The sequence below is a fragment of the Anopheles moucheti genome, chromosome 3 (genome assembly GCF_943734755.1).
Source record: "Anopheles moucheti chromosome 3, idAnoMoucSN_F20_07, whole genome shotgun sequence".
Taxonomy (NCBI): Eukaryota; Metazoa; Arthropoda; class Insecta; order Diptera; family Culicidae; genus Anopheles; species Anopheles moucheti.
This window is the reverse complement of record NC_069141.1, coordinates 34,858,042-34,885,584: the sequence shown is the minus strand read 5'-3', so window position 1 is coordinate 34,885,584 and position 27,543 is coordinate 34,858,042. Positions and strand designations below refer to the sequence as shown.

At 41.9% G+C, this 27,543-nt stretch overlaps 1 protein-coding gene across 3 annotated transcripts in view; it reads right to left on the bottom strand.

Annotated features, from left to right (window-relative positions):
- Window positions 1–27,543, bottom strand: part of LOC128301003 (nuclear pore complex protein DDB_G0274915) — a 73,123-nt gene that overhangs the window by 27,527 nt on the left and 18,053 nt on the right. For all 3 annotated transcript variants that reach the window (XM_053037286.1, XM_053037287.1, XM_053037285.1), the window contains exon 2: window positions 16,846–17,521. In XM_053037286.1, coding sequence (XP_052893246.1) covers window positions 16,846–17,021 — 176 coding nt within the window. In that variant the 5' untranslated portion in view covers window positions 17,022–17,521. The remainder of the gene's footprint in view (window positions 1–16,845; window positions 17,522–27,543) is intronic.

Here is a 27,543-nt window from a genome sequence, read left to right as displayed (position 1 = left end):
TGTTGCAGCAAAGACGGACATAGCTGGGTGTGATGGCGTTTGCGGCATTTCTTGCAGGTGCTAGATGATTTGCATTCTCGAGCTCGATGTCCAGGACGCATGCAGTTCAGACAGAGTTGGTGCTTTGTGACGAACTTTTCTTTTTCCTGTGAGGAAAGCTGAAAAAACTCAGTACACATGTATAGTGGATGGTGTTGAGAACAAAACGCACAATCTCTGTTGTTGGATGTGTGAGTGGCGAGGGCACGATGTTTTGTTGGTTTTTCCACTGTTGGTGTTGACACTTCTTCCAACACACTAATACGTCTGTAGATGAACGCAACCAGATCAGTGTACGTTTCCACATCCTTTTCCGCAGCGTATTCCTTCCAACCTCGTTTCGTAGTCGAATCCAGTTGGTTGCTAAGCATGTGGATGAGCAGTGTGTCCCATTGAGCGGTAGGTTCACCCAATTCTTTTAAGGCACTTACGTTGGCTTCAAAGTTTTCTACCACTTTTCGAAGTTCACTGGACGATTCCTTTTTGAGCGCAGCATTCTCGAACAATGCATCCAACAGGAACTGTTTGACCTTCTTCGGCTCATTGTAGTGCTTCAAAAGTAGCTGCCATGCGACATTGTAGTTTTTTTCACAGATAGGAATGTTTTGAATGAGCCGTAGAGCTGAGCCGGATAATGATGTACGCAGATAGTACAACTTCTGTGTGCCTGAGTAGTGGGGAGAACCGTGTATCATTGAGGCAAATATTGAATGAAAATTCATCCAATCCTTTGGATTGCCGTCAAAACTGGGCAATTTCATGTCTGGTAGCTTCACTTTTGAGACGGTTAATACATTCTTTTCGTCCTTCTCAATGGAGCTCAACAGTCTACCTTCAGCCTGGTAATATGCTTCTTCGACCGTTTGCCGAACAGCAAAATGATCTTTCTCTTTGCCCTCATCGAGTACTAATAGCTCATCCTGTATGGTGATGAAACGTTCATACAATTTTTTGAGGTTATCCCTACGTGCGCACACCTCTGTAGAAGATTTTGCGGCTCTTTCCGAAAATGATAAGATCGCATTAATTGACTGCTGCACTGCATCCAGCTGAAGTTTCAGCGACTTGATTTTACGCGCTTCCGCCATTCCGTTTGCTTGTATATCCGGTTCGAAGGACCAAAAATGACGATATAACTCAGACGATATTTCACGTGTTTTCACCAAAACCTTTATTTCGAGAGTCCTTGTTCTTGTGTGTTTGTGTGGTGTCAGGGTTGTTACACGGATTAGCGGATCATGTTAACTCGGTGGGTTTAGGTTTAGGAACGCTCGTTGATTTCTTTCGCATTGTGCGAACAATAACATTGTGCGTACTTTATGACAATTTTCGATTTGAAAAAAAAACAACGAGTTTGCCATCAAGGTTGGAAGATGGAAACTCATGGAAACTGATGGATGTTTATCAAGGGTGTAAAATTGGGGGCAGAAAGCGAATCAAAACACAGACAAAAAATTATCACACTTTTAAGAAAATGGAGAGCAGCAAAAAGGGAAAACAGCTTTACGCCTGATTCGTAAAGGTAAAATAGCGAGTCGCAAAATCTTCACTGCATAGCGAGTTCATGGGTATCCTGAATAGGCATCGTCCTTCCATATTTAAGTAGCTTACCTAAAAGGAGAAGAAAAAATAAAGAAAGTATTAGTAATTTGATCGATTAACGTAAATTATTTACTTTAATATTTTTAATTAAAGATACAATTAATTTCTTTATACAATTTAAAACATTTGTCATTTGTTTGAACACGTGTTACATAATTGGCAGGCATGACACCGATGGCCAGCCATATGCAAAACACATTTCAATTCTCGCAGACTAATTTCCTCTACCCGATGGGAAAATTTTCGCTTTGGCGACGCAATAAAACGCAGATGATTTATAGATACGGAGCTGCTACATGTCACTGACAACGGATTAAATAAACCATTTTTCGGGTTCCAACAGCAACGAAACGGAAGAAAAAACCATGAAACCCGCGATACGCCGGTAGTATTGGATGGCCGAAGAGAATACAAAGCAGGCTCGCAAAATGGCCCATGTACAAACGCCAATTCTATAGCGCCAAGCGTCTTTCAATTCCCATTCCACGCGAGAACTCCCATTAAATGTGTTCCATCCGATCGTTCTGCTCAGCATAACGCACACTGGTATGCTGGTGCTGGCAAATGACGCAGTTAGCATCCAACGGAACCCGTAACACGTGAAGTACGGAAAGCGAAAATAAGAGATTTAATTTTACGCTCCGATTCCGATGTAATAAGCAGGGAAGGTGAAGGAAAAATTATCTTGTAACAGATTCGTTACAAAGCCACGCATAAATTCAACAAACTGCCCCCCCCCCCCCCCCCCCCCGCCCCACCATTTATGTGTGCAACCCCCTTTGGCTATGGTTGACCTTATTGAGTGTGTGCGTTTTGATTTATCGGATTAGTTACCGGAATGATCCTCTAAGTACAGCGAGACCCCGATAGCTCGATTCGGCGTGGTCGATGAGGCGGAAAACCAAGACGCCATCCGCGAACGGCTCTCTCAATCGAACCATTAAGTCAATGCGGGGTGGCTGCTGACGTTAAATCACACTCGCCTAGTTGCGATCGTGTGACGCAATCTCATTAGTGGCGAGACAGTAGACGTAATGGTAGTGCACCGTTGTGACACGTTGGTGATGAAATTGGGAGAAAAATGTCTTTTCCCTTTCGGTGTGGGGATCTCACACCCTGTTTTGCGATCGCATGTTCGGGGGGGTTTGTGTTTACCGGCGCAAACAGTGTAAAAGGGGTTCAGTAAAGCGAGGCAAATATTCTTTACTTAATTGGAGGTGCAATTCTCAGCAGCAAGATGATGTTACAAAACGGTCAATATTATCTTAAGCCTGCTATCCCTTTGGATCGCAAGATCGTTTCCACTAATCAGAGCCCAAAATTGTAAACAACCACCATTTTAAAAATCCTTCGACACCACCGAAAGCATTGTTTAAGTTATGAGGTGATCATTTCACATTCCACCCGATATTTCACTTTCGGCAATGGAATGCGACGATGTACAGCCGTCTGATGGTCGATGGCTTTCACAGGCTGGCCGCGAACGTGAAGCAAACGAACGAACGAACGAACGAACATGGAAGATAAATATTTAACTAACCCATTTTCTGTGAGAGCGCCATGAAAAGCCAGGCAGTGGTGTGCCGGAATAACGCGGGAAAGACTCGCGACTCCAAGAAAAAGGAGTGTGTTTTCTGGGGGAATAATGTAAACCTTCTTACACTGCCTGACTTTCTTAAGAAGCTGCCAAGAATATTAAAGTATGTTTTACTACTGACCCACATTTGCCACAACACGCCGTTGGAGCAGAATTTTGGCGCATTTTAATGGGTTTTGTATGGTACTAAAACTATTTTCGATCCGCACCAATCGATTGCACACTGTTGCGAAGATGGTGTTGTGAAAGAGATGTTGAGTTTAAGATTTTATGTGGTATTTTTTTTTTGCTTTAGAAAAAAGGGCGTAAATTTGAATACTACGAGAAATAGGCAGCCAAGCGATTCCAAGCAAATCTTAATGGAATTTTTAAATAATACTACTTTTAAATAATATTTTCAGGCATTTACAAAATTATATTGTCATTAATGACATTTTCCAATTATTTGAATTGCTTGAGAAATTGGTTTTATATCGTTTAATTTTAACTGCAACTGCGCTGAATCTATAAAAAGCACTAGAAACTGCCGGACAAAACATGAAGCACAAAACTAGCTAGCGTCCCTTTCACTAGCGAAACCATGTTCTCCGCGCTCTGTGCTCCACTTTTGAATGATTTATGAAAGTTGCCTTTACCAACCCACCAAAACACACCCGTCATCACGCGGGCTGCATCAAACATGATGCACTTATGTCTAATCGTTCGCTGGTCTCCACCGGGATCCACCGAACCATCGCATACCACCGGTTGAGAGGCATCCCTCCCATCCCCATCGCGAGTGTTCGCGACTTTTGATTTCACCCGGGCTCCGGGTGCCGGGTAAAAACGGCACGCAATGCACCATGCACCACCATCCATGGGGTGGAGTGTGCAATCAGGCGATAAAACGTGCTCGCAATTCTAGTTATCTGTGTACCATTATCCCGCATGTGCCACCAGCACCTGCCGAGCGCTTTGTGGCGGGTTTTTATCAACACAAAAACCAACCGCCCCTGGGGATGGATTGGTGAGCCTGTCGCCTCAGTTCCGCTGCGTCCCAAACGAGACAGACGAGCGGAAAAAGTAGCAACAAATAGCAGCGAGCGAAAGGCGATCAGGAGGAGACGATTGTTTGAACAACTGCAGAGCGTCGTAGCTCCTTCTCCCCCGTTTGATGCGGGAAGCCGCCGTGCGGTCGTGCGGTCAGACATACATAGAAAACGAGTATGCCCCAAACAAAATGGGCAAAAGGTGTAGCTGACGTGATAACTCGAATGTCCACGCGCGGTTATATATCAAAACAGTAGCCCCCCGGGATCATTCCCCTAGTAGACGACCTACTAATCAACGTTGTACATCGTCGCCTATTTGTTCCGCGCACGGTGCCGCGCAATATCCGCCCCGTAACTCACCGGACAGCGGAACAAACGGACAAACACTTTCCATTGAGTGGGAGCTCTCCCGGTCCGGCGTGCATGTGACTATTTCAGTGTGGTAATTGATTTGAAAGATCGTTTAGATGCTCCGAAGTAGAAAACCATGTCTAAAGCAAACCCTTAAAATGGAGGTGACCACTCCATAAATCATTGAAGATCCTGTTCGACCGGCTTAATGCCCTAAACCAGAACCGGATACCTTCCATAAACTGAACGGATGAAAGCAGTACAAAAGCGCCAAAAGGCGAACTAACAAACTAAGCCATAAAACGAGATTGTTTTAGCCCGTGTACTGATTCGTACACGTGAGTCGAAGTCCAAATGCCGGATGTTCAATAAAACTGGGCACCACCACACACAGTGCTCATATCACGAAGCGGGAGTGAGGTGCAATTGCATTTCAAATGCATAGAGTCATAACTGTCACGAGATGTTTTCAAAAACAGAGACAACAACAGAAAAGCTGTGTACGCCCTCTGTGTAATTAGTCGTTAGGTTAAAAAAGGCCAGCGATTAAACGGGCTGCAGGTCGATAATAAGAGGCCATTTTTAATAACAACACATTGCACTGGTATTAAGTGAGCTGCAGTTTCACGCGAAATTTGCTATTGATAGTGTTGCATCCATCATTATTGATGGAAACGTTTTGGTTATTGTTCAACATTGTAAAACATTTACCCTTCTATTACTTTGTTTTTGTATTGTTTGTTTTGTTCTTAACATTTGTTCATCTTTTTTCCGTTTTAGTTTGTTCATTCTTCATTCTTGATTTATTGTTTTATAACTTTCTTGCAATGTTAATAATTTTTCTTAAATCTAAGATGTTTTATACATTAGTTCATTTCATTTTTTTGTTGTTGTTATTTTCTTTTAGTCTTATGATGTGTTTCTCTATTTTTATTAATTCATGTTATTCAAAAGAATATTAGCTGAGTTCAAAAAATCATTTTTATATTCTTATTGTATGATTCCACCATACTAAATACCAACCTCTATGCAAATCTTTCACAACAAAAGGCATTAATTTGCTCAAACACCCGCAACAAACACACAGCGAATGTGGGCGAGCTGCAGTGAACTGCACACGACGGCAAGCCACGTGAGTGCTTTAATTTCGTACAACACACGAACTTAGTCCGGAAATCCAGGATCGGGGACAGGCAAATTCGATCGGTGAGAGATTTCGTTTGACTAATTACGTTTGTTTGATACTGCTCTGCGGCATCGGGCTTTTTTTTCCTTTTCCACGTGCTAAATCACATTGTGCTGTGCATAAAGCCCGGATCACCAGTGTTGGGAATTGCATGGGGAAGTAGAGCAAAGCTCATAACGCCAGCGAACGGTGAGGGGTCAAGAAGAAACAAAATGAGCAAGAAGAAGGGATAAAGGCACACAATTTTCCCTTCAACACAAATGACCCACGATCACGATCGACGGTCGTACGGCGTGAAGGAGAGATGCCTGTCAGGTTGGTGTAAGTGAGCAATCGAAAGCGTACACGCGCGTTCGCACAACAATTAGCTTTCGGGCGTAAGCGCACGAACGCTTCTCGCAATTGCGTGAGTAAAAATGTAAAGCAGAACGCATTGATTTTTCTCGCCATCTTTCGAATAACAGCGGCGGCTGTTGAGTGATGGCGTTGTGAGGGTGGAATTGGAATTGAAACGTTTTTACGTTTGGATAGTGAGAAGTAAGGAAAGGTAGTAGCGTGTGTTACAAAATGAATGGGCAATAAAAACAAGCTAATCGAACGTTCCCACTCGTCTGTTTAGTGTAAGTACTCTTAATAAGCCTTAGCAACTTATTTAACTGATTGTTATTTATTTAACTTATTTTTTTAATTGTAAGCAAACAAATAAATTAACTACAAAATTAAAAAAAATGTACTTGTAAATATATTGGATAACAAACGGAGTATAAAACAAAACGAGTAAAGACATTTTAAACACACCACTCTAAAATTCCACTTGAAAGGTCATTTAAGACGTCACTGGAGCTCATTTTAAACCCAAAAAAAGGAACTTATTTTTCTTTTTCGACACCATAAACGGAACAGCAAGAACCGAAGTTACGTAAGACGATCGTGTTGGGTTGTGATGGCAAAAAAGGTTTTCCACTTTCCACAGGTTTCGTTCTCCAGCTACGTGTGTCCACAGCATGGTCCGATTTTTGCACCCAGCAACTAAAAAAGGGGAACACCTTCCACTCGACCGCAAGAAACATTACGTCAGCAGGCGCATGATGACGTATTTGGAACTGTTATCGTACTGTTCCGGTTCAGTCGACGATGAATCCGACAGTTTCCAGGCGTTCCTCAAACGCAGTGTGTGCTCACTAAACGGAAGTGGAAGCGGAATAGTTCGAATGGCACAACAACATAATGGAAAACAGCAAAGAAATGCCCGATTTGATAACAAAATGCAACATTATCGAGGCTAAATATAAAGCTGACAAAAGCGACATCGTGTCGCTCACTCGACTGGAAGGCATACAATTGCACACGCCAAAACCAACCGATGACGCTGGCAGACGCTCAGTGCATTGTGAAAATGCTCTATTTTCCATCATTCGTGTTTTACGGTTCGGTTTAAGGCTTTCGTAATTATTAGACAGGCGACAAAAGGACAAAACAAGATAAGCTTGGTTCTTTTTGGAGCAGGAGGTGATTCGAACGAGCAAGAATAATTATTGGGCGAAATGGCACGTGTGAACGGAGACCCCTTTTTCGGTGTGCCTTCGATACCTGCCGTCCAGAACGATGCAAACGTGCGGAAAGCACTCAACGTAGAAGCAAAGCAGCACGCCAAAGCAAACAACCCATTGCACAACGCTGGCAGCCCAGCACTATAAAGTACGAATCGCACAGTTATCGTAATCACCCGGCAAAGGTGCCCCCCCCCCGGCATGGGTGAGTTTTATCTTCGCTACGAGCGCACGATGACATTCGCAATGTGAAGTTGTTACCTGTTTTTTTTTTTTGCTACTTTATCACCGTATACTTCTTTTCATGTTTGTTTGTTTGATGTCAATGCCAAAAAAGGGCTTCCGATTATCCCAAAGGTTGACAGCAGGCGGCCAAGGTCGGAACCTATCGGAAATGTCTCAATAATCATCGAGAAAGGTGGTGACACTAAATGTGTGTGTTTGCTATCGAACTGGCAAGGTAACACACAAGACAGCGTGTGGAATTCGTTTGATACGCCTTGTGCCGGGACCGGTAGTGCGAATGATTGACAGGTTTTGTTTGCAAATGGAATTAAAATTGAGTTCCGCTCACCCTTCATCTACGTGGAAGGTGATAAATTATACGACCCAGATGGTCTACGTGTAGAAGGTTGTGTGAGACTAGAGTTCGAGATACTATTTCTGGAAATGAATCGGGATATAGAGTAGGAGAGTTCATTAAAGAAAGAGTTTTAATTTCGAATGCCTTAAACATGCCTATATATCCAATAAGGCTTCAAATACTAAGCGTTTTAAACGTTTTTCATTAATTGTCACTTTACAAACAATTTGGAAGTCCTGTATTATGTTCTAACACGTTTTTGAGTTTATACTACAAAAAAGATTTGTAAAAATTTTGCACCCAACTAGTGTAGAATTGACAGTTTCGATCAAAATGACTGGTAGTTATTTATTTATTTATATCTTCATTATTACGGCTTTCGCCGTATTATAAAATGACTAGTAGTTCTAGTATTAAAAATTCTTAAACTTACTTCTATTTTAACCGTAAAAAAACAGAATTAGAAAATAGAGTAGAATTAAATATAGATATATTGGAATCGAGCTTGTTTATGTGTTACTCTTCACACTTGCATCTTAACTTCTAACACCGGGTTGTATATGATACTATACGACACGATATAACACGAAGGGTATATAGCAATATCTGATGTCTCAATAAATTCAAAGGTACAAAGGCTTATCATCTTGGACAAAATAAGCCCCCATAACCCATTCTCGGGCAATTCTTTATTAACAAACAATACTTAATCCTGCATACAATATGTAAGATATTTATGGACTTGGAGTTATCGTAAGAAATTATTTTACAAGGATTGTACGAATTTTGAAATAAATTAAAACTAAACCGATGTCAGTGCAACGCTTGACAAGTAACAGTCATGCGTCTGTTTTTTTTTCATTATGCTACTAATCATTTGAATTGTTGTTAACATTGGAGTTCTTTGATGTTTCGTATCTGCTACAACAACTCGAGTCGTACGTTACCTCCCACTTTGGATGTTAAGATTTATTTTACAAGTTTTAAAATCAGTTGAAGGTGCCTTTATTGCAATAGACATGTAATCCAGCATCAAACAAAATTGCAACCTGTCAAAAGAAGCCATAAACTAACACCAAACACATGAAAACCCCGTCGAAAGTCAAATCATTACTAATCTAACGACATTCAATACGCTTGGAAGCTTCCACCACCACGATAATATAAAATTCTTGTGACATTCAGCAGGACATGAGAAACACCCGAACCCGCTTTTCAACCGCAAACCGTCTGTTGCTGACTGGTGCAGAGGTTAAATCACGTCCCAAAGACATCCGCAGTCGCGCCAATCCGCAACGCCAAGCGTGTGTTGCCAAACCGTCCGGTTACGACGGGTGTACGACCGTATCGGATTACTGTCATCGATGGGCCAACCTGTCGAATCTCACGCACACCACAAACACCGCCAAGGCTAATCGGGTCCTCCAGTTTGGCAATCCATTTCGAGCTAGCTGCTGACATCTCCGGTCCGGACCTGTTCCGGTGAATGACCGGGTTTGCTAATGGTGTTCCCTTGGCGAAGGTTGTGATCACTTGATGACGAACACCAAGAAGGAATGCACTGCAAATAGACGTGTGTGGATGCCTTTTCTTTTCTTTCCCCTCCCCGAATTGCTCACACAACTAACCATAAAGCTTAGAGTGTCACACGCAACATAAAGAGCAACCCCGTAATCATCATTCTAAAATCCACCGCACGGTTTCGGAGGACGGCGTGACGGCACATGAACATAAATTGTCCAAAACGAACTAACGGGACAAAAAATGCCGATCACCGATGGTTCGAACAACCGTCTGGTTGTGGTGCTCGTGGCTAAGAATAGAGTGGCCGCACTTGTCGGCAAAACGGGGGAAAGAAAGCAAACCACTACGCTAAGCTGGCGCGGGGCACAGACGAACATCAGGGAATGTCATTAAAAATAAACCGTCCATTCCGTCAGTTCCATTGCCCTGCCGGTTCCACTTATCCCTTGTTGGGGGGGATGGCGGAAAAATCACGGAACACCGAAGGGTGTGTGGATGGAAATTTCAGTGTCAAATGCGTTGCATAGTTGGGGTGTATGTGATGATGCCTTAGACAAACACGGAATTGATTCCACGATGCTATGCCGCACCGTCAGCGATTGGAAAATGTTTAGCAAAGACCGTGCCGGTGCGCGATCGGGTGTTTTGAAATTCTCAAACGGCCAAACATGTGTGAGGTACATATCAAAACATGGAAATTCGTTCAAATGACGGCGGTTCGGGTTGGGGGAAAAAACATCTTTCGTTAAAATCATTCGATACCGTAGCTTGTACAAAATGTTGTCAGACGTGTGATTCCGATTTTATGAGTCCATCCATTACATTCTCTGGGGATTCCTTGCTTCGCTGCCATTCCATCGCCACCTGGTCCACATTTCCATGGGGAAAGCATCAATCCACCCAGCTAGAGAAAAAACATTCCCAGCAAGAACAACATTATTCAGGGCCACAACAACCAAAAGCAACTTCGTGCGGAATTCTTGCCCGAAATGCGGAAACCGCTGGCGAGTCCAGTTGCGAGCGAGTCTCAGGAACGACCGGAAATCTTCGAGCGGGTGAGCGGGTTTTCACACACGCAACATCTTAGAACTACGGATCGGTACGGTACAAAGGTAGAGCTAAAAATAGTTCAAGGTTGCGGGCGGTACTGGGCACAGGGTTGGAAATGGAAATTTGGAAATCCGATCGCAAACCCAAACATGGAGCAATGCTATTTTTAGGGTCACCGGACCCGTGTCTCTATGCGATACGCTCTTAGACGGTCCAAAAAGTATTACGTAAATTGTGGAGGAAGAAACACACACATCGAGCAAAATCGATACAGCTCGCTTGAAGAGGCACGATGATGACGTCCATAGATTTGTGTATTCTTTAAAATAAATCCATAGATTAAACAGCTAAGGCTTAATTTTTTCATCACAGTTCTAGAGCGTCATTGAGAGTGGCCAATATGGTACAATTATTATTTTTGTTTATTTCGAACTAGAGGTTGATCAATGATCTTCACATTTTCTTTGGAATAAGTTGGAAAATTCGGAATTCTAGTAAATATTAAAAAATCAAGGGGAGTAAGTCAGTATTGCAAAAGGCTTCAAACTGCAATGCAATAAATACGTCTTGTCGAGATATATTGACGATAAAAATACGATTACTTATTCATTTACAAGCAATAAGTACTAGAAAATCGTGTAAGACCTATTGCACACTACCATCGTTCATTGATAAATTAATTCATTGCACACACACAGAAACACTCCCCAAACAAATACCCGTCCTTGCGGTCACGCTCGAAGACAACCGCACCAGACAGTTCCCGGCTAAGCGTACCACCCCATGTTGTCCACCCAAACTGGGTCATGTGGTCATTTGTGTGCGCCCTGTGGACGTCGAATGAATGGAAAGTGGCGTAGACCAGCACATCACATCAATCGGGTGCCCCCAAGCAGAAAGAATTTGTTGTCATTGTCACGCAGCGTTATAGACGAGGTGTGCATGCTCTGTCTCTCTGTTCGTTTTTAAACAGTCTTAGATACTCCATTCTTAAAACGCCGGAATGGGGAAGTTGAAGATATAAAGCCGCCCGTTGAGAATGGTATAAATGAACCCCATTCTATGTTGTGCCCCATCACATCGACAGCGAAAAAAAAGCACATCCGGCTCAAGCATACGGACGGGGCGCAGTTGATCAAACGGAAAAGGGAAGCAGGCAGGGGATGTGGGGATAACTGGCAAGAGCTCATATTCTTGCGTCCATAAATATAACTTTATCTTTTTCAGCCCAAACATTGATAGCAATAGAGCAAACCCTACCAAACGGATCACGCATTCGTTGAGGAACTCTGTGGAATGGCATTCGTTTGCCTCGACTGAGACTGTGTCGCTGCACCGCATCCGATCAACGGTTCAACCACAGTGCATACCTTTTGTCTATGCAAATGAGTTGAACTTCACATACACCAACAGCAACGAATATCTTTTCTCGCCGGTCGTCGTCACGGTTCATTGACACGTGCGTACACCGCTCGCCCTTGCTTAGAAGGGCAAAAAACGACACGTAATCACGGCTGATTATAATGGAGACCGCGAGACCGGGTTTGTGTCCAAGCTGATTGCTGGCTCTATTCCGAACCGGTCAAGGGGGGGGATCGTTGTTTTTTTTATCTCTCTCCACACTGCAAAACCCCGTGCTGTGCATATTATTAAACCCTCGGCAGGGTCGTTTGGAGAGGTGTTTAGATTGACGATTGTTAGTTCCGTTTCAAGATTAAAATCAATGAGTTGCTGAGAAGGTTTTGTCGTCAGGCTGTGCAATCAACTTCATTGAACTATTGAACTTCACTTCGAGTGGATTTTGCGAGAGAATGGTGTGGATGAACAGTGGAAATTATGTAACAAAGTTAGAAATAACTTTACAAACAAAAATATTGTAATAAATAAAAAAAAATATCATCAACATGTTGATTTTATTATATCTCAACAATCGGGAAGATATTTAATACTAATATTGTTTAATGGGGCGGCCTGGTGGCATGATGGTAGCGGTGCCGGTCTTCACACGAACGGCCCGGACCAAAATCCCATCCGGACCAATCCCCCGTAGCAAGGACTGACTATCCTGCTACGTGGTAAAATAAGTCGATACAGCCAGGCCGTTCTAACAAAAACAAAAAAAAAATTGTTTAATCCAATATTTTTATATAAATTAATTTCAACCATCAACCAGACGAGATATAGTCTCTTGACCTCTGGAACTTCTGGAAATCTTCCTCGCGCATAGTGGAGATCTCAATCCATATGAGCTTCACGATCAAATCAGGTTTTTTGTTGTTATACCAAGTTATTTAACCAACGTTGAAAGATCAAAAATCTGACAGATGTAGATCAGTAACTTAAACGAACAGAGTTGACTTTGTGAAATTTTGTGACAACCTTTAAATATATTATATTTATTAATATAATTAAACAGTCTGTGGATTAGTGATAGTGATTCAATCCCTAAAAATATAAAGCACAAAGCATATAAAATTTCTGTACTGTATGAAATAGTTCAACACACTTTTTCTAGAAACAACTTTATCCTTGAAGTAAGCAAATCAACAAAATAAAATAATGTTAAACAAGCAAACAAAAATATCCTCCTTTTTTTGGCACGAAGTTAAAGAAAAACTTCGTTTCCTTTCGATCAGTCTTCTCGGTTCGAATTCCATCCCACCCCAACCAAACTGGCCATTTTCTCCTCCATCTCCAACTGCTTGTGACCCAGATAACTCTGCCCGCCATGTCAAAACAACAATCACCGCGGAGCGGTCTTGTTCTTGACACTTGTCCCTTGCGGCTATGGGAAGGACCGAAACGCCACCGCATTAGAACGAGTGTAGTAAGGGTGGATCGTTAGCATTAATTCCACTTATTTTATTCCACCTACCGAAGCGCTTCTAACGTAGACAGCGCGTTGTTGAGTGGAGATTCTGAATATTCCTGTGTCGAATGGTAAGCGACATGCACCCCGGAAATATCTCGCTTATTTTCCAAACCAATCAACTGTGCGCGGTCCTGTATCGCGCTACCCGGCGTCGTGCCATTTTCGGTGTACGGTTTGAAGAAAAAGAGCATTTTCATTAATTACAGCCTCGCACATTCTGTGTCGTTACGGTCAAATGCAGCCTCCACCGCAGTGTAAGTGTAAGTGTGTTCTAGTCGCGATAAACCGTGGCACACGTCATCTCCGTTGGCGTGTACATTCGCGTGCGTGTACCGCCGATGACAGTTCACCGTCGATCATAATAGCAACCAGCTCGGATCGGTTGTCACTGGGGCGAGTTTTGGGGTGGTTTCGGCCATATGGTGTTGGTGTATGCTACAACCACTGCACAATCGTATCATTGACCACGGTGGTGTTGGTGCAGTCAATTTGTTTCATTCTTTTTTTCATTATCCGATGCATCTTCTACTTGATCGTACAGCAGCTGATGTATCGTTCGCTGTTTTTTTTATCATTTAGCGACGCAGACAGAACAGCGATGAACGCATGCAGCAATGCATGACACAATCCCTGAACAGCTGAATTGATACGCTACTAAACTAATACTTGCACAGCGCTGTATAATAAAGAAAAGGTATATAGAACAGGTCTATAAATATGGTGGCTCATGCATATGTATGAACATTCTCTTTTCATCCTGTTTTGGGAATTTGTTCAAGGCGGGCACAAAATGGAGAACAACATTTTACGGCGATCAAAAGAATCATTCCCCCAAAAATAAAAGTTTCTAAAAGTACGTATTAAACATGTTTAAACCATCGATCAATTCGGCTTACAGCATAAGCATGACAATCAACGTTTGATCTTTAATTCGCTGTACTATTTCATGAAATGATACTTTTATAAAATATAAATAAATAAATGATTACTATTGCTCTACAGAGGCTTCGAGTCGTGAAGGTCACTCAAACATGTTTAGTACTCTTCGGCAGCGACTCCTACCCGGCTTGTATGGAAGAAAAGAAATTAAGAAAAATAATCGTAACAACATCGTTTCATAAATGAGATCGTAGCAATCACAGGCCACGGTACGCACTCAGCAAACGCATATACAACAAAAGCCAATGCCGACGTCACAGAAAACGGATTCATGCTATGTAAACTGGTTTGAATTTTACAATGACGCAAGGTTGCGACCGTTTCAAGGTTGGTTGTGGTCAGTCTCCTCTTGTCTGCGAGTTTCGTGACGTTCGCTCTTCTGCGATATTTGCGACGCTTGAACACCATCACCACCTCCGGTGGGTCCCTCCTTCCGAACAACCACAACAAGCCGCTTAACTGCCGGTGGCTAAACTGGCACGGGCCAGAGCCTTTCACGCGACCTTTTCGGTGGGCTGCTTCGCATCCGAGCAGCAGAACGCGCTCGCTAGGATCGGTCTCACACGAAGGACGTCATCATGTAGGCAGTTTAATCGGTTCTGGTTTGTGGCAAGCAGCAAACTCCAAATGCAAACGAAAGGGGTTTTGGGCCAAATTGTTTAAATATTTTTTTGCTGTTGCTGCTACGGGTCGGCTTTTTGGCGACACCGGCAATAACCTCGCATTGTCAAAAAAAAAAGACAGGATTGAGGGTTTTTTGTCCTTCTTCTTTCGTTAGTCTCTTTAGTTGGCAAACATATCCGCTGAAGCGGCATTTACAAACCATTACATCCGTTGACGCATTGGAAGTTTTTGCTTTGATTTGCGGCAGTTTAATAAGTTTTTTTCGCTAGTTTTCCTAAACATAAAAGTACGGCAAAGCGTTTATTGTTTGTTGCCAAAATGTTTAAAGATGAGACACGGCTTGCTTACGGTCAAGAGTTGTCCAATAATTACGAAACGCGACTCATCGTTTTATGGACAAAGAGAGTTTATCTTCAACGACTACCGAAAATGTTCCAAAGCAGTCATGTAAACAACCGAATTCTCGAATAAGTGATAATTAAATGAGCTGTTTTGTTTAGCACCTGCTCAAAATGGTTGATGAATATCGAGGAAGTGTAAGAAATGCAGCCAAGGTTTGGTTCACCGTTTTGGGATAAATTTTTCGATCAAAAGAAATATTAACATAGTGATGTAAACTATTCCTACCGGTTCCATTTTGGTCATTAAAAGTAATGCAAGAATGAAAAAAAAGTGCAAAAAATACTATTTACTGTCTAATTCCATTATTATTCTCAAGATAATAAAAATGAGGTCAGTTAAGTGTAAAAAAACCGAACTATAAGGTATTAAGCTTGTAAGGCTATTAATCTGTCTCGTTAATTCCAATAACTATGTAAGAAATTTTGAAACTCTCAACCACCCGAAACTGACTTTAAACTGTCCCAAAAAATCACTCAAACTATCATCAAAACTGACCATAAAAATTGATAGTGTTTTGAGAATCAGATTTATGGTTCTTAAAGAAGCTTTGAACTGTAAGAATGACCCTGAATCACTATTTCAAAAATTCGTGGCTGCTCTCAACTCATAGATTCTTAAATCGTCAGATTCATGAAACCTCAAAGAATATTAGTTGCTAGTCTAACAATCAGTACTTGGGTTATTACACCAGTACATAATTTATTATATTACGTATTTCACTTATTTCGCAATAATTGTACTATAATTATTAGCAGAAATCATGCTGATGTCTCCCAAATATCAAGTTACTATCTTTAAACATCCGTTTGTATGTTAGATTTCTAAATAATAATAATAATATAAGATTAATATATATATAATAATAATAATATAAGACTAATATATATAAGATTATATATAATAGTAATATTAGATTTCTAAAGAGTTTTAGAATAATTTGTAGCACCACAAAGCAAATTATACGATATGTGCCGATTTTTTGGAAGAGTTTTCCAGTAAATTATCCTTACTTTTGCAAAAACGTAAAAAACGCATTTTTTCTGAATAAATGACAGAAATCTTCGTACAGTTTAATGTCCTTTGTGTAACCTGTAGAACAATATGTCCGAATGTCCGAATGGAATCTTTCAACGTTGTTAGGTGAGCTAGTTTCATCATCATCACACCGCATCAAATGTGCTGACATGTGCCATCAATACAACGGGGAAAAACGCACGTGCCAAACGGTGCAACTACCGTGCGCACATACAACAAAAGACACCCACATTTGCCGACCAAGAGCGGACACTTGTCCAGAACAGTTAGGCTGTAACGAAATACACCTTCTTCATACGTGTGCCCCCGACACAATTAGTTCCCGCTCTGCAGCAGCAGCTGCGCAATAAATAAGAAAGCATCGGCAAATGATGATGAAGTCGTGTAGGTATGTCACAATAACACAAGCACCCCAACTTCATTACACGTGGAATAAATGTGCACCGTACCGCGAACTTACCTATTGCTGTGCTCCTGGAAGGAGCCGCCGTCCAGCAGACGGATCTTCGCAAACAGCACCGCATTCAGGAACGGTACCTCCACCAGCTCCTCCAGGTGGAGTTCCACCGAGAACTTGTACTTTTTCTTCTTCATCATAAATGCCATTCCTGGGGCGCCGGGCCCTATTAGTGTCATTCACGACGATACGGTATAGTGTTGGGGAGTAGTACCAGTGCCGTCCGGAAACTGCTGCCACCAGCCAGCCACTCGCTCGCTCGCACACTCTCGTCCTCGATCGGAGGATTCCTTTTTCTACTGGCGATTCACTGCGCTTGAGCTACTACCGCATCGGTAGGATACTGATCACTTGCTGTAGAATGTTGCACTTATACTGCAGCTTCACAATCGCGCATTAGGCTTACATGTAGAATTATGTGGTCATACACAGCGCCGGAGACCAATCACTCCACTGCACTATATTTCCTTCCTACATTCACTCACTCACTCACTCACGTGCTGTAACGCAATTAGAGAAAAAACACAGATGAAGGAATATTATCACACCTGTATCGCTTTATCCTCCCGCTTCTGTAATTAAAGATCAGTTTTCACTGAAACGACTAAAGGTAGTAGCGCCTTTCCCGTAATGACGATGGCGGTACGATTTTATTGACATTCCTGGACACGAACTGTTTCTGAAAAGATAAAAGAGGGATAAAACGGCATTAGATAAAAGGCAAAGGATTTATCCACGATCGAAATTATAGATAGTAGTTTGTGACAAAATTTGTCGAACGTATCAAAGGTTAATGTTAATAGGGAGAAGAAACGCGTCCGCACCTAAAGGCGTCACATTATCTACTGCTGTTGCTATCTCCAATCCAAATGGGCTGTCCTGCGCACCCTTTGGAACGTTCCAAACGAAAGGATGAAATGAATTATCACCTTCCAATATCGCGCACACGATAATCCATCAACAAAACCTCAACCGAAACCGGTTGACAGCTCCAATCACGAACGTTTATCAACGGTGCAGAAACAAAAGGGACAGGGTTGCACACACGGTTGCACCGAATCGTACCGCGCCAGATCCGGTATTAATGCCGGAAAATATTAAACAAATCAAACCCAGCCGCGGTAACACATCCGGTTTCTGATAATAAAGAAGAAACTTATCGCACTTTGTTGGGGAAGACCCTTCCTGCAAAACTTGCCCGTCTTTTTTGTCTTCCTAGTTGCTAATACTACCAAATGCCAAATGAATTTATCTGCCTTGTTTATACTAAACGCGGGTAACGCGCCGAATGTGACGAAACGTTAGAAAATGGGTGCGGGTTTGGGTTATCATTGCTATCAAAGGTTTTCCACCGATGTTTTACTGGAACGCAAATTGTGATTACGAAACTAATTTCGGTTTGCAAACAATACTGATAAGCGCCAGTGTGTCGAAACAAACCAAACATGATCTTGAACTTTGATCAAGTTCGAAGAAAGACTGAAAAGAATAAGTAAGTGAAGAGAATACATTAAATAAATCATCAAACATTTGAAAAAACTTTAATTAACATCGTGAAATGAAAAAATAAATGCAATAACTTATCAAAACGAAGTTAACCATGTTGGGTGATCGCAAGCGAAATTACCGAAACGAACAATCATGATAACTTGAGTTGAATCACTCCCCAGCGGTAATTAGAGCGAGTGGAGAATGAAGCATTATTTTGCTCATTCTCATTCTTCCCCTCACGGGCAATGTTTATCAGCATTTTTATCACACAGTCGTAAATTATTCGTACCTCATTCCCTCCCTCCTTATATCTCTTCCCCTGAAAGGTGCCAACCCCGGCGGAACACCGATAACGCATCAAGAGGCACAACAATTTCCTGTAAAACGACAATGGCTTTATCGCACTTTGCTAAGTGCATCGGTAACGCTAAAGGATGAATCACAAACGCTTCGCTCTAAAGGTGCGAACTTTTTGGGACAATATTTGTTCACTTTCAAAGCTCCAGATGATTCGGGAAGATCATCTTTGGGAAGAAAAAAATTAGAAAATATTGAGGCCAGTTCATAACGATACTTTTAACAGACAGTCTTGATTTATGTTCTGTGTTTTTCGTTGTTCATCTAAAGTAAAGCAAATGCTGCATAATCATTCATCAACACCATGCTAACACACGTTCTTCCGCTCCCTGTACAGCGCCCGTCGGCGAACAGCACACAATCTGCATTCAATTACATTGAATTCTTTCGCAAATCAAGACCACATTCCAGCGTGTGCACAAATTGCCCTTCCGCCAGAGATGGTCAATTGAAAAATGACACAAAAATGTGCTTACCACACCGAGAGCGCGAACCGTTGTGTAAGTGGGGGCACACACACAGCGAACAAAAAAAAAGTATAGGAACCCTCTCCAGACGACCGACTGTCCCAATCCGATCTGTGCCTGTCCGACTTCCTTCCTTCCGAGTGGCAGAAAGGCATGAGGCAAAGCGAAATTCCTGCTGCCAAATTACCATTCTAGGATTAAAACGACTAGCACGTCTCCATAAAACGCAAGCCGCAATAGCGTGACAGCAGATCGTTTCCTCCCCATTGGACTGGCCGGCCCCTTCCTACCACCTTCCTGTGCCCGAGCGAAGGTTAGGGAAGGCCGGAAATCTAACCACACATTTTTCTGCTGCTTGCGCAATATGCGGCATCGTATAAATCATCGCGACAAGTGACACAGTGAGAACGAGCGCACACATGGGGCCAAACCGGAGGAAGCGCACTTGTTGCTAAAGTCATTAATGGCCATACCAAATGGTAGCTAACGTGTGCAATATTATGATCCCAGCATGGATAATACATTTAAAAAATTGTAAAAAGTAACAAGAACATGCATTTGTACTACAGCGGCGTAGTTCGAAAATCGATTCCCTTCTTTTAATGAGACCCCAAATTCCTTACCACAAATCTAAGCTAAGGGGAAACGATAACTCCTGCTCTAGTGCACTAAATCAAACACTAACAGATGGTCAAATAGGTCATGTGGAGCGTGTGTGAGGAAGCAACACCATGCCCTAGAAGAGGAAAGTAAAATAAACACAACCAACGGGAAAACTTCTGGAAAACACAGGTTACACCCGGCTCCACAGTGTTATCCCATCCCTGGCCACATCGGTTACAGTGTGGCGTAACACAAGGGGTTGCGTTGTCATGGTCTGACCGCGTCGCACGTCTTGGTCAACGTCAATCTTTGGCGTTACCACGTTCCGATGACTGCGGTTGGCCACCAAATATCATCCGGAATGACTTGAGCTAAATAAACCAAAACACACTGTGCCCAAGCGAGAACCACAGTGTGTGTAATATGTTTAATTAACACACAAAATCAAGTCTTTAAATCGACAATTTATTATGAGAACATGCTGCAGCTTTATCGTGCTGGCTTTTAATGAATTAATTTAATTATAAATACACACCATTTTTTCCGTCAACTTGACAAAAAAAAACTAAACAATTCTAAAATTATTCGCCACTCTGTTTAATTTAACAAAAGTCGCGTTAAAACGCTTGATGCATCGCGATGCACGGACACGCGATCCGTACGGGAATTACGCCAAAACGGAAACACTCCAATTATCCCCGATGCAGTGGGCAAACTCCATCGGGAGCAAGAGGTCAGTTGCGTTTCGCTTGGTACAACAGCTACAGCAACTCCAAACACGCACTCCTATGGGACGGAATGTTTGGACGTTGTCCAGAACATCTCGCTTGTTTACCTCGCTGTTGACCTGTCCATATGGTCACGAGCGTGTGTTTACCTTCGCGAATAGGATTACAGTGTTGGTTTAGTGAACTCACGAAGACGGGAATAGTTAGGGTAGGTAATTTTTTGTTTCATGTAGATAGATAAATAAACCTTTATACGTTCCACAGTCACACTAGCGTCACTAGTTCCACGTCGCGGGAATGGTTCAAGTTGGACCACAAAAAAAACGCAAGCTGCATTGGTTTTTTCCTTCCGAACAGGGAAGAAATTTCGAAATAGGCCATATGACGTGACGATAATTATACTAATGTACTAATAAACCATTCTAACGTGCTAGGCCACCACTGTCTGTGATATATGCCAGGTGTAGGTACCGCAGGTCCAACGGGGAAGCAAAGGGAAATCGGCCACGTTATCTATACGTGTTTTCTTCTACGTCAACCCCACACACACACCCTGGAGATAGTGAAGTGCGTTAGGGTTTGGGCGTCGTTCTATCTATCGTGCTTCCCGGGTGGTGGGAACGCTAACGCTCCTCCCACCTTTGGTAATGACATTCCGGCGAGGACACCTTCAGTTTTATCAGTTGACCATAATCGGTAATTAAACCTCTAGCTCCACTCCCCCACCTCGTAAAACTTCTTCCTCCATCAACGCGCACTGTCAAGTGTGTGTTTGTGTGAGGAAATAAAGATGAAAAATCCGATCCGATGGGTCCACACCGGTGGTTCACCGTGCGGCATTAGGTGCGATACGGAATGTGTGTTTACTTATCAAGTTCAAAGGCGTTGAAGGCGTGCGTTACAAGTGAGCGTGTGTGTGTACGTGATAAGCGCTTACCACTCAATGACCATTTGGAAAATGCATTGTAACAAGTGCACATGGACAAAGCCTAGCACTTCTGCTGCAATCACAGCATATAGAGCTTTGATTTCCGGGTGAACCGATCGTGCTTGGACTAATGTGTAGGACCAATATACAACTATTGTTAATGATGTTTCCAGATGGACAGACAACCCAGCAGAAACTGATTTTAAACTGATTTTAAACTAATTTTATACGAATAGCACCTCTACCATGTGTTAAATGAGCCGTTAATTTGTATTATTTTTATTTTATTTATTTATATTTCCATGATGACGGCTTTCGCCGTGTTATCATTAATTTGGTTTGCGATGAATAAAGTTTAAGACATCCAAAGGATATTGCAAAACTATTGCAAATGCAACAGATGACATCGCAGTATGCCATGAAATGATGTATAAAAAAGAGCATAAATCAAGGTCTGTGTAGGATAGTGGTCGGGTAATAGCCAAGATAGAGGTTCGCCATTTTGGATTTCATTTGACGTTTGGTCGCCCGTGTAAGATTCCTTGCGTCTAGCCTACTTGTTTACTATATCGCGAAGTTTCACTTTCCTTCGTTTTGAATGCTTTTAGTTGAAACAGCATTTATTAATTGATGGTTTTATAAAGTGGTGTGTGGTCATCACCTATTAGTGTTCTGAAACCAAGGGTTGATCACACGGTACCGGACTTTCACGTCGTACTGTGAACCGGGAGATATGATGAGCCTCATCCTCTTCCTCATATGTGAAGAGCCTCGCCTACTCGTTGCCAAATGATCGCTTGACAAAATCCGATTCTTTGCCTTTTCACCTGCCTGGAACAACAATCATACCTAACATAAATCGCCAATAAGATCTGCAGATCTTATTCCGGACTAAAATCGAAAAACAGCGACACAAATTTCCAACCAAATCTAAAACAATAAAAATCTTGTTGCTTTGATCGGTCCGCTTAATCAACACAACTACACACAAAACATTTGAATGGAAAAGGGTGTCTAAACGTCAAATCACGTGTAACGAACTTTTGGCTACTTGTCAAATTGCTCTATATTACTCGACCTATATCCTACACAGACCTTGAGCATAAATAATACAATTCTCACAAACCTAATCAAGGCTTGCGTAGAATGTGTATCGTTTATGTCAACTATTGTCGTCAACTAAGGGTCAACGTCACACCGAATTGTAGCGAAATAGGTCCGAAAATTGGTCGAAAGTACAGCCTTCTTCGCGATGGTCCCCATTCACCGCGATGGAGAACTTATAGCTCGTTTAGAACACTCTCCAGATTTATTCTGATCTAGTATCTTGGTAGTTGAGCAATGCACACGCATCGTTGCATAATACCTAGCTCAATCAATAAACTAAAATTAGCACTATATTGATTATCTAACACACATTACATCACATTTCCTCATGAAACTGCGATAAAACTATCTTTAAATGTTTGTCGTTACTTCCGCCTCATTAGCCACGTACACGTTGCCATGAGATTATCTCACAGTGAGTTTATTGTTAATTGTTAACGCCCCTTTTGTACTGAAACTAAATGAGAATCTCGTTACGTCCTCAGTAGAGCTGCATTTCACATTTCCTTTTTGGCTGGATTGTTTGTTTGTTTTGCTTTCCAACCAAGTGTTTATGCGATATCTCATCTACCCTGGTGAGCGATCGTGCTTGTTTTGTTGAGAATAGTTCTGGTAGGACTGAGAAATCGAAATAATTCCTTTCGCCCCACACTTTGGTCCGGTTCGAACTACTAAAGCGACGATGCGAGTGCGTGAGTGCGAACAACCTCAACTTAACCCTCAATCGCTACTACCCTGGATGGTTTGAACCGCACACCCGAAACGGTTCATTCCATTAGGCACGTCACGTTCCATCGCCGTAAGTCGTTCGCTGGCCCACATTACGGAACGGACCGTACACACACGAAAAGTTTTGTGGTTTGATTTTCGTTCCGTCGAGACGTGTTTCCTATTCCACTTCCTACGAGTGGTTCTCGAATGCAATGCCGGTACTGCTTGAGTATCTCCGCAAAAAAACACATCCATGGTTGTAGCGTGCCGCTTTTGACGCAAGAAACCCGATAAATCATAACGCGAAAAGCACCGAAATATTGCACGTGTTTGCCACTTGAGGCACGCGTGACGGTGCCTGGGCAAAATTTGGGGCGTAGCTCACCGATGAGCACGACAATATCGTGCGAGCTTTTCAAGTGATTTGCTGAGGGCTCGCCATCATCACGTCTTGCCCATTTCAGGGGGATGATGGGAGCTATTGAAAAAAGGGAATTACGAAAACGATTTCTCACCATTAACGTCGTTAGCGGATCGGAAGGTCAGAGGGGGATGTTCGCTCGAACAGCAAGAATGACTTAAAAAGTCATTTTTCATACTATGGAGAACTACTAGGTGACTAGAATGATGCAAAGGAATTAAAACAACAAATAAAATAGTAAGCCATGATGGTAAAAAATAAATAAATAATACATTATTTACACTATCTACAATAAACAATAGATTAAGAAATATAAAATCCCTTTTCCAATGATATCACCATCTGCTAAAGGGTAATATATTATCTTTGTGCTTTGAAATAGGCAGCATCTTATCTTGCAAAACCCATCCATTGGAGGATTATCAAGGAAATATTTCTTAAATTTTCCTTCAACTTGTCAAGAAATGAAAATAAAAGCATAAAGAAAAGAGATAAATCAAATGAAATAAAATCAAAATAGAAAATGAATCAGAAAAGGAAAATTAAACGAATCATAGCTAGAAATAATGCCTGAAACGAGAATTGTCTGTGAGAAAAAGTCTCCCAGACTTTTTACATGAAATTTCGATGAAATGCGATGAAAAGTCAATATATAAAAAACGGCGTTTTCGCACCTTTTAATCGCATGCATAAAGTAGCTCAATTTTGGCTGTCGTTTTGCTGGCATTTGTTTGAAAACACAACTTGCATCCATAAATACAAGTAATTTCTAGTGTTACGTCGTGAAATTATTATTTATTTTAGTTATTATTTTATTTTTTCCATCGCAAGATACTATCCTGCGGAGTGATAATGATACCGGCGTGAGGATGATGATGATGATGGCAATGGCGTCTGGCTAGTTAATAATAATGTAACTTGCTTTTATTAATTTTATTACTCACTCTGTTTAAAATAATTTTAAAAAAACCCACACACCGGCTTGTAAACAAACAAGTGATTTAAAAGCTAAATTGAGCGCAGAAATGTCTCGGAGCAACGAGAAGTTTTTTTGCAAGATTGAGCTACTTTAAAAAGTCTCGGAGAAACAAGTCTCCGTGTCAATTGTCACCGTCTGATGGCACGTTAATAACGTACTGTAATACCATTCAACCTCATTGACATACTTTCTACAGCAATACCTTCACCAATAACGCAGCTTCTTATTATTGATTCATAAATTCAATTACGATCGGCACATTACTGCATGGATCGTCCGGGTGAGGTTCAGAAAGATCAATTACCATATCAACAGCAGTAGCAACGAAAGGTTCTTACCGAAAGTGCTAAGACCGTTCAAAACGAAGAAACTTCGCTGCTGCAATCGAAATCACTCCTAACAACCCGAAATGGAGTTCTTGGGTCAAATGAAATGGCAGACATAACTCAACATAAGCGCTCAAATTGAACGAACCCGACTCATGAACCACAACACTGCCCATGTGGAGTGTTACAAGTAGAGCATCAGGTGGTGTTGAAAAAGTTCAAAATTCAACTAGTAACACAAACATGATCATTAGCACACACCTACACCAATTTATTTAGGGACTGTGTTTATATGTGTTTGCTTTTTATTTTCGTAACGCAAAACAGTAATGTAAATAGTGGAGAAATTTGGCAAAAATTCGTGCACGCAAAGCAATAAACCTTCCCACCAGACACCGTCGTGTTCACGTCGTCGTGCGAAGGAGTCGTCTTCGGTGCAATGGAAACATGTTGTGCTTAATGGTAAACATTGCGCGTCCAACGCCACTGGGCGCATTGATTTGTTTGGCTTCGATGCGAGTGTTTGTGCTTGATTCGCTACATTTTAGCACATTTTGGCTACGCTCTATTTGGTTTGTGCCCAACGTGCTTTTCGGTTATCTGTTAGGTAATTTTTTTCGAGACCGCGGCACGGTAAAGGCGCACCCTGTGTGCCATCATCCATCATTCAATGGAGCAATGGGAATGGGAAAATACTGCACCAAAAACGAAATTCCTAGCTGTTTCTTCTCGAAGATGTGCCTCGTGCAAGGCAATGTTACGACCTTTTTTTTTGGGGTTGAGAGAAGGAAATCCGGCATCTGAGCACTCTTGAACCTCTGTAGCTCAGTGTTGCTCAAATGCTGACCCAGTCTCCTAACCGGTTGAAGGATCCTTAGCGATCTAATCATCTCCGATTTCTACTCTGGAATGTAAACGCCATACGGCCCATTCCTTTACAACAGGACACAGCTACACAGCTAAGTCTTTTCTTCACAAACAAGCCACAACACAAAAGCTCACTCCACATGGCGCTTGGTCATAGCAGTGGCTCAAGTGGACAATAAGTGCCACACTTGAGAGCTGGATGCCGAAAAAACTACTGTCTGCTGTCTGGTACTTAGTTGCGTTATCGTATTCCGTTTGTTTTTCTCGCTTTTTCCTAGCCTCAAAAATGCTCAAAAAATACACAAACAAAAGTGTAGCGGGATTTATGCCGTTTCAGTGCTGCTCCGTTGGCTAGTGTGAGCCACCGGAGAGAATGGAAAAAGGGCTACGCGCTGGGTAATTACAGACACACTCGGGTGTAAGCTGGGAATGGGAAGGTTATCGCTGGGACTGGGACCGTGTGTCTCACGAGCGAAAAGGAAACCGGGGTTTTAGAGCAATAGATTAATCTTCACCATGGTTGGGGAGCAAAATTATAAGGAGGATTGGCAAACAAAAGAGTACAAAGTACAAAATGGCTATTTCTTGATTAGATTTGTTATCATGTCAAAACTATTTTTAGGCGAATTAAAAAATGTGTTCTTTTTTCATTTTAATTTTCTGCGACTGTCCAAACAGGTTTGTTAATATTGAATTGTATTATTTTTTTTTAATATTTGTATTCGGTTTTCATTTCATATGTAGCTATTTCCATTTAAATTTGCTTTAGTATGCCTATCGGAAAAGTAATCGTTATTTACACGATTTAAAATTTTGTAATAAAAGTAAACAAATATTAGAACTAGTGTCAATTTGAAACAGTTCATATGCTATTAATTCTTCAATGGTTATGGCATAAACTTCACTTCATCGTCACCTTTCCAGCTCACTCATTCACACAAAAAAATTCGATCCAAAATTGAACACTTCTGCCCAACCGTTTTGCTGTGCTGGACAGCCCGTTTTGCTGCTCATCAAAATCATTTCCGCTTCCAAGACCTTTTTTTTAAAAAATACCCTTCTTGCTGAAAGGGGCCGCCAATAACAACGGCAACATAATACCGATTTACCACCCAACGGGGTATGACGGGGTGGCCTCGTGCCCGTTTCATATTCATTTGTACTAGATTTCGATTAAATAATTACTACTCGAGAACCACCTGTTTGATAGACCCGCGCAACCGGTTCTCCCGCGCGCTCGCACCAATACACTAGACACGCCGCTAGTAGCGGGTTTAATGGATAGTTTCTATTTTTTCACCCAACAATCGAACCCAATCAACGTCTGGTAAGACATCAAACCCGGCCAATCAACCATTCGTGGGGTTGCATTTTCTCCACCACGCGGGAAATGAGCGGGCGGGCAGACGGAGAACATAGCCCATACTCCAAACAAAACCCTCCACCATTCGATTGTTTGTTTGATAAATTTAGAGCAACTGTTTGTTGTTTTTTTTTTGTTGTATTCATCTTATTAAGTTACCATTCTTTACATTTCACGCACATTACAAGCACCAGGCGCCCCGAGGCGATGGCGCTTTAAATCCGAAAATGGGAAGGAAATCTTTTAAAGGCCTTCTTCACTGGTGCTTCGCGCTCATCGCAAACGGTCATTGGCATTGTAAAGGGCCGTAGGAATGCGAACAGCAAAAAGAAAAAAACCCGCGCTCCCGATTG